Raw genomic sequence first — 14,224 nt, forward strand, 5'->3', positions numbered from 1 at the left:
TCTTCTGCTTCTTTCAGCTGCTTTCTTTCTCTTCACCTACCTCTAGCATCCTCCTCTGTCACTCCAACCCTCTGCATCCTTCTTCACTACATTAATGAATCTCTCTAGTCTTCCTCTTTTCCTCCTGCCTGGCAGCTCCAAATTCAAAATCCTTTGTCCAATATATCCACTGTCTCTCCTCTACTAATATCCAAGCCATCTCACCTTTGCTTCTCTAACTCAATATGAACCAAAATCGTTCAGAAATGTTCCCTGCACCTTGCTGCATCTGTGCCATGCAGAATTTAATCAATCCTAAAGTAAAAGGGGGTCCAACTCAGTACAAGCATGGCATACCTAATAAGTGGCTGGTGAGTGTATATATAACACTTTTAAGAGGGAAAAAAGGATCGACAGTTACAGATCAATTTTATTATGAATGCGTTGCTGGAAGGGTAAAAGATAAAAAAGCCATTTAGATACGTGAAAAAAGCTTCCTGTTTTCCACATCAAACGGTTTAATTCTATTATAAAAATGTGGTGGCATTTTAGTGACTAAAGACAAAATAAGGCATTAATTTGCTCCAAACAAACATATGAAGTTACATTTATTGAAAACCATATATAACTATTAACTGTACAATGTATATATTTTCATTGTTTTAGTAGTAATTACAATTTCATTACAGGCAGCCCACTACAGACATCTTTATGGCATTAGCAACTGAAGGGTAATACCCCATCATGGTCATATAGGAATTGGTCTTTAACACCATGGTCCCAGCTATGGCCATAGACAACAAAATGTTTAGGAAGGTAAATGGTCATAACTAGTCTCTTAAACATCAAGGGTAAACATTTTGGCAAAAACTCCATTCAAAGTGTATAGAGACTCATCTATTTGGTAATATTACAAGCCTAGACCCAAAATGTTGTACTCACATTCTGTAGCTGTGTAAGCACAGTGAAGCTGTGGTAGAATAGCTGCATTGTGCGCTCAAAGGAACACAAAATAAAAACAAAAGCAAAAAAATAACATCCTGGTAAGCAAAAGAGTTTTACTCCATTTTCTGCAGTCAGGTTTAAACAGTTCATGATCAACAGCCAGAATTTACAGGCTTATTATACAAAGGCATTGATTTGTCCAGGTATGACCGAGACATACAGTAAGTTGATGATGAACCAAGCAGTTGGCACACAAACTTCCTGATTATTGAACTGCACATGCTAATGATTTATTCTTCGTCCAAGTATCAGCAGATTTGAATAAAAAATAAAAAAAATCCTCAAAGGGCTTCAACCTCTGTAGTTTGATTCAACTCATCAACATTTGGAAATACTTGTAGTCTCAAAATATATATTTCAGTTTTAAATATCAGTCTGTTGCCTACTTGAACAAACTGCCTCTGCTGCTGGCAAATTTCTCAAAGTGCAAGCTGTTCTTCTATCTGATTTACCACCTGATCTGACAACGCTGGGGATTAGTGCTGACTCTACAGCAGGATTTTAGAGTTTCAACATGACTTTGTTAACGGTCAGTCACATCCTCAAAAGCTAAGAGTCTTCAAAGTGCAACAGTTAATTCATGTCAGGTGACGCTAATGCTAGTGGATCTACTTTCTGAAACAAAACACTGCATCAGACAGAATAGTGTTACCCTATAGTTTGAATTGTTCTAGTGTTGTGATCTTCAGTGTGTTTGGGAAGAATACATGTGAAATTTACTTCTTAACTGAGGCATGCAACGTCTGTTAAACATCACTATCACTTTGCCTCCACTGGTTAAGAAAAAAAGGCAGATTATGCAAACGTTGGTGATGGATACCCTTTAACGGATCCACTGCTCCTACTAATGTGGTGACCCTGAAAAGCTTGATCCTGCTGCTCTATGTGGATTTACTTGCATGAGAAAAATGATTACTTGTAGTCACTTTTTTTCTCCACTGATACACAAAAGTGGCCGAGTCACGTGCGCTCAGACTTTATGTTTTTTAAATGTAGTCAAAGGACTTTGATAGGTGAACGGAAATCAAGAAGATTAAAGTTTCATACATAAGAAGGAAAGGATAAAAGTACAGCTGTACTGTACAGTATCAGATAAGGCATTCCTTTCAGGGACTAAAGTTTTTATACTCAAACATCTGGATGTTGATGTAAGATGAGGCTGTTTGATGATAGAGACGTGGCAATAATTTCACTGGCTCTTGGCCTAAGAGAATCTCAATACATTTTTATAGCTTTTCATGTGTACAAATGATATTCTTTGAATTTAATCTGATTTCTCTTCATCTCAGCGTAAGGCAAAAACAAAAACAAAAATAAAACAGGTAGTGCTTCTTTGCATGCATACTGTTATGTATACATCCAACACATGCACTATCTGCACAAAAACCCATAAACATTCAATTGTTTTTCCCTCTCATCATCCCAGGCCGTGCTGTTTTCATGCTTCTCAGGGTACACTGTGCGTAATCCAACAGCTATGTAATGAGGTGCATTTTTCATCCATTTTCAAATTCACTATTAATCCCTGCAGAGATGCTTCAGTGATGCGTGGCTTGGTTGGTTATCCCTTTCATTAATCCGTAGAAAAGCAGTTTCTGCAATTCGGGCTATTTGAAGTCTCTCAGCTACTCCTGTCCTCTCAGACTATGGATGGCAACAGAGATTATATAATTCAGTAGAGTGCTGATATGTCAATCAAATCAACCAATCCCTGATTAGAATCTGGTAATCCTCTCTCCAGAGTCTCCAACAATGAGACGGGCCATGGAAGGATGGATCTATAAAACATTAAGAGATCAGGAAAATGAATATTACTAATCACAAGTGTTAGCAAAAAAAAGCAGCACAGAACACACAGTACTTAAGTGTTGAGAGTAGAAACATACAGTACGTAAGTTGCTGTTGGCAATGTGAATGAATAATCAGATGATTAATTAAAAGCTTTAAAAGTACAGAACATGTAGTTATTACAAACTAAATTCAGACTGAGACAAATGAAAAGACCTAGGAATTTATCACTGTGGTTTTACTCAACAAGTATTATTTATGCTAAATCTTGTTTTTCTTTCTGACCTGTGCTTGAAGCGGCCCGTAGGGCACAAGCTCTCCGTCCACAGTGAGTGTTCCTCGTGCCGACAGAGGCTGCAGCCTGAATGCTTTACAGGTAACGTGGCTCACATAGGGAGAGCTGACAGAGTGGTGGGTTCCTCTTTCCATGGCAAAGAAAAGTCTCAGTAGAGTTGCTCTAGAGATCCCTGCTCGCACAAAAGTCAGATGGATCAGCCCATCGTCAAACCTGGCCTGGGGTGCAGCAAAAAGGTCAGCCCCAAGGTGGGTCTGATAAAGGGCCAGGACCAGGACAAAGTCCCCTTCAATGGTGATCCAGTCTCGAGTGGGAAGGGGCTGGTCAAGAGGGGGTAACAAGTCATCCCTTGCTAGATTTAAAGGCAGCGAGAATGATGGACGGTTCTTGAAGGGTCCTGCTGGTTCAGCAATGTCAAAGTTAAAAGAAGAGGATGGCGTGCGTAAAGAGGGCGAGGGTGATGTGGAATTTGGGGTGTTAGGACGAGGAGCGAGGTAGGATGATGAGTGTGGGGAGGCACAAGAAGGAGACGAGGGGGGTGTGGGAGAAAGAGACAGGGAGAGAGAGTTGAGTTTAGGTGGGAGGGAATTTGTCTGGGAGTGCTGAAGGAGGGAGAGGGGCCTTGGCCGGGAGGCGTTTTGGTTTTTGTCCAGGGTTTTGGCCTTGTAAGAGAAGGGAGAATGACGAAAGGGAGAGGAGATCGTCAAAGCTCGCTCACGAGCGACATCCAGTGTGTATGAATCTTTCCGGTAGTAAGATCCATTCAGATCCATATCATCGACGCCATTTGAAGTGCCTGAATCTGCATCAGCCTCCTGACTGAGAGGCTGGTTGCAGAGAGCTTCGGCTATCTGGCTTGAAGGGGCTGAATTCTTTCTCACTGCCTGCCTGGTCTCATGAAGGCAATCCTGGTGGGTGACGCCATCCTCTGGCTCTTCATCTGCCTCTCGCCCCATGACAACCCCATAGCTCTCACCCAGCTCTCTCGCATGCAACACTCCCTCTCCTTCTACAGAACCACTGCTCCCTTCCCCGTCCTTACCTCTATCGTCTTCCTCAATCTCCTCTGAGTATTGCTCTGCTGTTCCATCATCTTCCCTTTCATCCTTGATCCTCTCCAGCCTTTCTTCCCTTCCCATACTGCATTCATCCCTTTCATTTGATTCTGAACTTGTCCCTGATCTCTCTGAACAAGTCCCTGACCTCTCCTCCTCTGCTTCCATCTCCATCTGTCCCTCCCTCTCTCTGTCTTCTGCCAGACTGCTTGCCCTCACCACACCAGTTCCTCCTCCCCTGGCCCTCTCCCTTCTTCTCTCCCTTTCCTTTTGCCTCTCTTCTTTTTCCCTCTCTCCCTCACCCCTGCGCAAGCTCCTCTGTTCACTGATGCCCATGTCAGAGCAGGTGCGATGGATAGGCGTGCGGCAGAAGCCCTCCAGGCCTTCTGTGATACTGCGGGAGAGCGGTCTCCTTGGTGGAGGTGTGGCATCTGGTGATGTGGTGACAACAGAGGGTGGTAGGAAGGAGAGACGACCCTTGTAGGATCGTAGAGAAGCTATGCGCACTAATGTGCCCAGGGTGAAGCGAGCTGAGCCAAGACCACGATACCTGGAAGAAGACAAGACTGCAAGTGAAGCTACATTTTGAAATTGACGTCACATAATCCAGAATAAATTAAAAGCCAGGCTTTTATGAAGAAAACAACATTAGATTAAGATTCTGAAAACTTGAAACACCCACCTCTCACTCTCAATGTCCACATCGGACACAAAGCCCCAGGCAACAGAAAGAAAGGAAAACAGTCTCCTGGGTCCTGCAGCACGGTTGCTGTTGGAAGGGGCGGGGCTTGTTGTCACAGAGACCAGGTCCATGGGTCGGACTCCGCCTCGACAGAGCAAAAAGCAGCAGTTCAAAAGGAGGGGCTCTCGAAGGCACATGTCATACCTGAGGAAATTTTAAAAAAAGTAAAAATAAAGACAGATCTGTACAACAGCTATTCAAAGACTAGATTAAACAAAACAAATATACATAATTCTACGGTCTTTTGTTTAGGAAAAAAACATTGTTTTTTATGTAGTTTATTTTAACAGAATAATCTGGGTATCCATGGGCTTTTTTGTAAGGTCAGTTTTCATAAAAATAAACTAAAATCATCTGACTACATCAGAGGGTCTCAGGATCATCTAAACCTCCCTGTACAAGCCAGCAGATAAGGACGTTACATTGAACATAAATGTCACGACAACTGGATATTCTTCTCGGAAGTTCAGTAAAGCAAAAGAGACATGCCATCATATGAATGTATGAATATAATAAGAAAATTCAGCACTAGCAAAGAGAGCATCCATTGACTCTGAGACCCTCTGTGATGCAGATCCAAGGAGGTTTAAATCATAGAAAATTATTTCTAGACAGAAGGATTCACGGCTAGAAAATGAACCTGGTATCAAAATGTAGATTAAAAATGAGCCATTTCATTGGCTAAAAGTTGTTTTGACCAGCCAGCTATCTCACAGGATGAGATAGCTGGCTGAGGGTTTACAGAAAGTGCACTTTTTTAAGTTTCTCCAGAAACGTATCAGAAAACAGATAATTCTTTCAGGGTATCACAGCTTGTTTCTGTTACTCTCTGTCAAAAATATTAAACTGGTTAAGTTTTGCTGTGAAAGAGTCTGCATATGCAATCTGTAATATGATTGGCTCATTCAGAGGTCATAAAGTTTAAAGAATTAACTTGACTGCACCCGTTATCAGCAAACACAATCTAGACTGTCAGCATTACTTTAAATCATCCACTATGCAAACACTGAGGGAGATATGAAGACTTAATGTTCCACCTAATTCCACACTGTACAGGCAGCTGGAAGAAAAGCTTCAACCTAAACAGATGTGCTCACCCTGCGTGGTGATTGATGGAGCCAGCCAGTGCATTCCCAGAGCCGCAGGGTAGAATCCCGACAGGTGTTTTTATTGCTTGTTCCCAGTCTGAGCGCTCCATCAGCCCATTAATTACCTGCAGGAAAACAAGACAGAAGATTTAAATAATCACAGTGTTAGACATAGACATACATTTACGTGCCACAATTTCAGCCTGGTTGTCCTCTCAGGCCAAAAACACCTTACCTCATGCAGTAGACCATCCCCAGAAACAATGATGATGCCATCCCACTCTGGGAGTGATATCTCTCTGATGAGCTCTCTGGCATGGTTCTGGCGTTCTGAGGGAGGGTAATTACGTTAATGCCTGCCATATAAATGCATACATTCTGACTCATTGGGATGTTTTAGACCTCAGGGTGTTACCTGTCTGTATAAGGTTGTAGCTGATGTTGGACTCTCTAATCATTGGCAGGATGTGGGTCTGACACCACTGCATTGCCTGGCCTCTTCCACTGAAGGGATTGACCAATAACAGTAGTCGCCTGGGACGAGGTAGCAGACTTCTTGAAAATTCTTCACAAGAAAGACAGAACAGGATGGATTAATTAAAACCTGCACAGCTCTGGTCCAGGACAAAGAAAGTGGTTCAGCACATTTTCAAAACCAGCCAACTGGGACATAAGCTAAGCTGGTATTACAGTGTTGCCCAACCTTGGACTTTGAATGCATTTATCCATTTGAAGCCTCCTAAAGTTCTCCTGACAGAATACATATCACACTGTCCTTCAAGAGTGAGTTTGTCAATCATTTAAAGTCAGATATATGATAAAGGGCACATTTAGACTTCAAATTATAGGTATTATAGTTGGTCAAAACTAAACAGTGGCATACGAAGGCAATGAAATTACTCTAGTCCTGTTCTATAAAACCTGTGGGGAAAGTAAATATCTAAGGATAAAATTCAATATAAACTGTAGTATGTTATAGATGAAACCACTGGTGCATGAGAGGATATTATGTGGCTGTGCTGTCACATAATCCTTGATTATGCAATAAACCACACTTCACGCTATTGTGCGGAAAACCCATCTGACCACACCTATAATGCCCGTCAGCATAAACATTCTCAGTATTGGGCCACTGAGTGATTCAGAAGTGTGATTATGAATGTTACACAAGCAGAAATTAAAAAAAGAATGACAGCTGCATCACTGCGAGTGAAGGGTATGCACTAAAGATCTCAGAAGACGAGGAGATTTAAGAGACTTAAGGATTAAAGAGTGAGCCTACAGACGAGGAAAAGAAAAACAGAAGATGGGAGATGCCGATTAACTCTGTGCCACACAGACAATGGAGACAAAAAAAGTAAACACAAACACAAAGTTCATGCTGAGCTGTCAGATAACTGAGGATGGTGACTCCCCGCCCTCTGTCTCTGCATTAGACACTGAAAGATACAGACCACATGTGCAGGAAAGATAAGAGGAAGGACGTATAGGTTTAGATGGAAAAAACCCCACAAAAAAAATAAAGAAAATGATCCTGTTATGTGAAACACACAAAATCCAAAAGCTCTCGATGCTAAATCTCACAGCCTCTTAGGGTGCATTAGTGTTAATCCTCATTTGTCTTTTATATAATGCCCCAAAATGTTAAACTAGTCTTGTTACCATTTGTGCCCTCAGTGAGGAAATGTAATACATTAAAGTCTTGGTTCCCTGTGACATTACGCTAGGCTTAGTAGAAGTTTACAAAGAGGGCATGGAGCAAAGTGGATTGATGCTACATTGTGTAGGTTTTCTACTGTAAGCATCTGAAATTCAAGACTTTATCAAGGAGACAAATACAAAGGCTAAAGCTCCATAAACACTGTGATAAGCTATTAGTGTTACTCTTTTAATTAGGCCATCAGCTCAGTGTACAGTACCAACGATCAGGGCGAACTGTGGTTTACAGTTGCTGCCACTATCAAATCGATTTCAGCCTAGTCTTATATAATATAATAGAGCAGATGTAGTTGTATATAAGACATCGGAAAACTGAATTTTGCCTTAATGAATTTTTTGCCTTATTGTTCACTAATTTGCTTTTTTTATTATTAAATTATTATTATTAAATTGTGATAAAATAAAATAAAATAAAAACTGTCTGAATTACTCCTGGAAAATTTTCAAAAGCTTTGCTTCTACTGCCCATGGTCATTTATAATAAAAGTTTATCATTATGACATACTTACATTTAAGACAACATAATAAAATTCATGCAATAAAACAAAAACAAAAAAATCACACTCTACAGTATATAAATACGCAAAATGTGTAGCTACTGCTACAGTCTTTTGTATGTTCATTTAGAAACAAGATCCAAGCTGCACAAACAAACCACAGGTAAAACATACACTCACCTGTGTTAGCAGTGACCATCACACCTCTAAGTAGACACTGTACAGCAGCCGACCACCTCTCAGCTTCAGCTCTGCTTTCTGCCAGATAGGCCCTCACCTGCCTGCGCCGGGACACTCCTTTCCTTCGTTTTCCTGGTGGGTACCAGTACAGCACCAGCAGAGGGGGAGCAGGGGACCGGGGGCAGCTGCACCCCACCAACTCTAATAAGGGTAGCAGGAGACGAGCTTCTTTTCCAGGCCGGGGGGACAGGCGTTGTATATGTATGTGGGTGTGGGTGAGGGTCAGGGCGTAGTTGGATGCCGGAGCTGGAGTTGGAGGAGCAGCTGGGGACAGCCCTCCTGAACCACCGGGGCTGTTGGGACTACTGTTATTGTTGCTGTTTGTTCCCCAGCTGGCAAACTGACCATGAAGGAGAGCTTCTGCTGGAGAAGGTGAGGAAGGTTCTGGGGATCGCATTTTCTTTGCTCAAAGTTAATCAGTCTAAAAAAAAAACAAGGGCTTCTGAACTCAGATGCTTGAAGAGCTGGGCAATCTACCAGCTGTTCATGTTTTGCAGCACAAATTGAAAGACTATGTCTGTCGAGAACTTTCTCCTTAAAATCTCTTCGAAATCATTCTTTTTGTCAGGGGTAAAAGTCACAAAAAATGATCTTCCTGTCGTTCCAGTTCAGATATATGTCTTCATTTGAAAAGAATACAAATAACGTTTCCCAGTTTAATCCTTCTTCAAATTAGAGTATTTTTTATTGATCCAGTGAAGATGGGAACTGCTTAAGACCAGTCTTTGTGTCACAGTTAGAAACCTCCCATCAAGGTGTGATCTGTGGAGCTGTCAGCTCATACAGTTGGCTCCGAATTGGAAAGTGGACAGAAAATACATCAACATAGTCACAACAAACAGGATTTTTATAAAATGTAGAATCAGTCATTTAAGCAAAAAAAAAAAAGTGTTCTTCACAAAGTATAAAAATAAGTTTACATTACAATGTAAAAGCTGCCTATTGTGATAGCAATACAGGGCAGCTCAGCAGCTACTTAACAATGACAATTCGCCTTAAATAATTACACATATGGACAAAAATGAAACTCTTAGTTGCATTAAAAATGATCATTAAGTATGATCAAGACAAAACACAAACACACCTTGTTTAGACAAGGAGGCTACATTTTTGTAAAGTAAGTTGCATTTTAAGTGTTGCCCAAAAAGTAATTAATGCCACAAAGATAGATTAGTGCAGACTTTTCAAGACCTTTGACACTTCTATTGCTATCTTGTTCTAAGTGACATAAAGGAGGCAGACAAAAGGAGTGACTAAGCCAGTTCTCCAGACAGTAGTGTGATAACATTCACTCAATCAAGTACTACCCCCCAAGAGGAGGAGCAACACAAAGACAGGTGAAAAAACAAAAATGACAACAGAAATCAAAAACAAAAACAGAAACAAAACAAAAGACAAACAAGGAGACAGTTCCAGTTGGGTCCTTAGTTTATGTCATCTTAAAGTCCTTGAGTCAAGCCTCACGTTCCCTCCCAAATATCTCTGTTCCTGTTTGAGGACAAAGGAGAACAGCAGTTAGTGGAAAAAAACAACAGTAGGAAAAAGAAACAAAAGCAGGGGCCTGACTAAGAAGCAAGTTCAGCATACCCTGAATATTTTTTCCTTATCTGGTTTCAGTTACTCTAACATGCACTGATCAGCTCAATAACTTAACCCAGTGTTTTCCAAACTACCTGCAAGTGCGTTCGCTTGATCTGTCATTAAGACACAGGAGGATCTGACATACGTGTATGTAAAACATTTTAAATTCAGTGCCAGTGAGGTTAAACTGTGTGAGAACATGTAAAAAATAAAGAAAAATATGGTTTTCCTGTCTATTCACAAACTTTGTATAAAGTTTGTAAGAACAAGGCACAGGTGTCCTGTTTTAAGATCATGCTACTAAAGGCGTACAGAACACTAAAACTACTTTAAACTTGCTAGCAGCAAACAGAAAAAAGCCTGTTCCTGTACAGCCAGTGAAAGCTTAGTTCACATTGCCAGCAGTAAGAGTCAGACCCGCTCCCGGTGGAAGTTGGACTCTATCAGGGCTGCCCTTTGTCACCAGTTCTATTTGCAGCTTTTGTAGACAGAATTTCTAAGTGCAGTAAGATTGTGGAAGGTTTCTGTTTTGGAGGCCATGGATAATCTCTTTGCTTTTTTGTGGAATCATGCAATTTTTATTTATTTTTTTTGCCTCACCAGGAAGTGGCCTCCAGCACCGAGGTGGTTGGTAGCTTAGTGTGAAGTGGGATAAGAATTAGCGAATCTAAGGCTATGTTCGCACTGCAAGCAAAAGCGCATCAAATCCGACTTTTTTGACCCTACCCTAAACTGTTGGGAAGACAACGTTGGAGAAACGTGAACATTTTATTTGTACTGTATAATCTGCAGATTCTGACAGAAACCTGCAACTATCCTTTGAAGCACAGCTCCTCTCTAAAACTGCAATAAGGATAATTATTAGGCCATATGTAAATAACAAAATAACTTTATAACTTAAAGAAAAATTGGGAAACGTAAAGACTGAAACAAGTCTTTATATTAAGGGCTATCAGTCAAACAATACTGTTTGCTCTGGGTCTAAACAGAGCGCGTTGTGTGTGATGTCTTCTTTTGTGCATGCGGGCCACTTTGAGGGTTCACACTAGAGCGCTTTTGCTGTCACATTTTATTTGTAGTGTGAACAAGCAGACAAAAAAATCGGATCTGATCAAAAAATCGGAATTGAGCATTAAGACAGTGTGCAGTGTGAACGTAGCCTAAGACACAAGGTTCTCAGTCAGAAAAGGGGTGATTGCCCACTCAAGGTTAGAGAGGAGTTGCTGGCCGAAGTGAAGGAGTTTAACTATTTCTGGGTCTGATTCATGAGTGATGCGAGTTTGAAAGGCTGATTGGCACAGCATCAGCAATGATGTGGACGATAAACCGGTTTATTGCGGTGAAGAGAGAGCTAAACTTGATGATCTGTTGACCTGTTGATCTACATTCCTACCCTCACCTGTGGACCCAAGCTCTGGGTAGTGAACTGAAATACTGACATCATCAACACAATCAGCAGATTAGAGATAGGGTGAGAAGCTTGGTCGTTTTGGAAGGGCTCAAAGTAGAGTCATTCCTCCTACACATCAAAAGGAGTGGGATGCTCCCTGGGTGCCTCCAAGGTGAACTGTTTTGGTCATGTCCTATCGTGAGGACGCTCTGGGGTACACCAAAGAGGTGCTGGAGAGATTATATCTCCCAGAAAGACTGTGAATACCTTGGCGTCTTCCTGGAAGTACTAGGGGAGGCAATGGGGGGGGGGGGGGGGGGGGGGGGGGGGTGTCACTCTGGTAAGACTGGTACACATTCAAACCATGATAGTGGTAGATGGATGGATGGCACTAAGAATCCATTGTTTCTCATTTTTCAAAATTTCTCAGACAAAAACTTCACCCCCTCAAAATAGCTGTACCATTAGGTCCATGGGTCAGAATAGATCATTTACTCTGGTAAAAAGCGAATCACCCTTTGTAACACTGATAATCCAGTGTTATAGCTGATGTTACCTCAGTAAGAGCAGAATCTTGCTTGCCAGTACAAGCCTCAGCACTATGACCACACCACAACGCTGTGGTGATAACCATGACATGATTTTGCAAATATTTAAGAAATCAAAATTTAAGAAGCACAACAGTAAATTACATGAAATGAATAAAACTTTAGATTGATTGTACTGCACAAAAACAATACTTCAGTCAAGTACAGAGGAGGACATTGATGATAAGAAAACTGATTATGGGTACAGGGTGAAGCAATATAAGATTCGTTATGCCCTTTGACCTGAGGTGCGTCTGTGATAAACCACGTAATGACTCAAGAGTCACACATCCTCAACTGGCTTGCTGAGACACTATTTTTTGTAGAGGAAAGGTTGCATGACAATTCATGTGTTTTTTTTCTAATTCAGGGTAACTTCTGCGTAACAGGATTTAGGGACACAGTGTCTCTTTCACGGTTTAAATAACCTAACCTAAATAATTGTATTATATTTTACAGACTTTGCAATAAGCATTAGTACAGTCTCATATTTGTACCAAACAAGGAGGTCTGGTATCACCTCTTATCAAAGAGCCATATCAGGATTTTCCCTGTATGGTAAATCTTTTATTTCCCTCCAAAAAGGTTTTAAACTTCTACCAAAGTAAAACAAACAGAGGTATGATTTTTGAAAGTGGGATTTCATTCAGTCAAGCTTAAACATAACTTTGTTTTACAACATGTCCCCATATAATAGGAAAACGCACAGACTTCTGCATAAAATACTCATGTTGACCCTAGAAAAACCCTGGATATATAATCAAAATACACCGAAACACATGTATTATTTTCAAATTACATTACACGTGAGGTTATAGCAATGATAAATTACCAAGTCAGCAGGAGACAGATCATTAGACTTTAGCTCATAAAGTACAATTGCTGCAGTCTCACCTGGGACTTCGGTTTACCCTAAATTAATAAACTGTTCACATCTTTCAACTTTTATAGCAGTCAGGAAACATTATGCAAGCTGTGGTGTAGACAAAATCAATACTTGGCTGATGTCCCGTCCTGATAAAGCACACACACAGAAAAAGACCCTACCGATGCCCATTGTTGCACCTTACCCTGTCCTTGAATCGCAGGGCGGGGACACCCAATAATAATAATAATAATAATAATAATAATAATAATAATAATAATAATACTATGCTCCGACTAATTTTGGTCTCCCACACAATGAGGTTGTCTTTGAGTGACTTCAAAGTACAAAGCCAATTTTCGATAAGGTTACACTTTTGAATTCGAGGTCGCTCTTGTAGTAAAGGCGTTATTAAACATTTATTAGCAGCTTGTCTGGTAGTAAGAGCTACGTCTATGTGGTTAAACTTTAATGCTACATGGATTTGACAGGCTGTTAGCCTGCTAACCTGTTCATGTTTAGCTGTATTTTGACAGTTACAGCACAGGCGAGCTAGAGCCGATAATTCTAGCTTGTAGTGCCAGAAATGAGAAGGTGAAATATGAACTGCAGGAAGCGGGTCTTTGTGTACGGTAAACAGAGCTGCTAAGCAATAGTTGTGAATCGAGCGTCACTAACATTAGCTAATGTAAACGGCTGACACGCTGCACAGGGGCTAACTAGGGGCTTTCTAACTGACATATAGTCCCAGTTCAACCCGACAAATATATTCAAATATAACTCCACTAAAGATTAGTGAGGAACACTATGGACAAATCGAAATAAAATGCCCCTTTTGTTTAATTAAATACTTAAATTAGCGCATAGGACACATGGTTTTAGCTAGCAGTTATTAAGACCCTATCAAAATGAGCAACAGGAAAAGTTGTTTTCGAGCTTTGTATGTCGCCAGAAGCATATCTGTATAACCCATGTTTAATATCATTTCATGGTTTTTAAAGAAGAAAAGAAATAAGCCCCAACTACCTCATCTTGGCTCCCCTCTTTCGACAGATAGCCTCTGAATGCTGTGGCTCGGTGCAGGAAGTATGTGGAGACGCAGGAGCAGCAGCTCTGAGCGGCGGAGAGGAAATCCAATGACGATAAGGAAAACAGAACACCCACCCACCGACATTCTCCAATCATTGACAGACCAGCACTTCCTGGCCAACTCACTTGTTATCAGGCCGGCTGATAAATGCCAATTAAAAGACGTGTCCTGTAACATTTACGTGGGGACCTCAGTTTATTAGCCACATGCCATTCTTGTCTTCCAGCATGGCTGGTGCTTTAACACGAGCTCCACCATATTAACAATGAAGGGTGTATTTTGCGAAGAGCAAGCAGGCAAACA

At 41.0% G+C, this 14,224-nt stretch overlaps 1 protein-coding gene across 1 annotated transcript; it reads right to left on the bottom strand.

Moving 5' to 3' along the window:
- Window positions 1–400: 400 nt before the first annotated feature.
- sphk2 (sphingosine kinase 2) lies at window positions 401–14,027 on the bottom strand. Its single transcript, XM_086311612.1, has 8 exons — window positions 13,858–14,027; window positions 8,349–9,896; window positions 6,368–6,517; window positions 6,188–6,282; window positions 5,962–6,077; window positions 4,805–5,008; window positions 3,058–4,672; window positions 401–2,762 (listed from the first exon to the last, which is right to left on the bottom strand). The coding sequence occupies exons 2-8, from the start codon at window positions 8,803–8,805 to the stop codon at window positions 2,700–2,702; spliced, it is 2,700 nt and encodes an 899-aa protein (XP_086167738.1). The 5' UTR covers window positions 8,806–9,896; window positions 13,858–14,027; the 3' UTR covers window positions 401–2,699.
- Window positions 14,028–14,224: the final 197 nt, after the last annotated feature.

This window comes from Aulonocara sp. 'chitande type north' Nkhata Bay, linkage group LG11 (genome assembly GCF_057382095.1).
Source record: "Aulonocara sp. 'chitande type north' Nkhata Bay isolate Kocher_YH1m ecotype deep benthic linkage group LG11, A_spYH_male_GT1.1, whole genome shotgun sequence".
Taxonomy (NCBI): domain Eukaryota; kingdom Metazoa; phylum Chordata; class Actinopteri; order Cichliformes; family Cichlidae; genus Aulonocara; species Aulonocara sp. 'chitande type north' Nkhata Bay.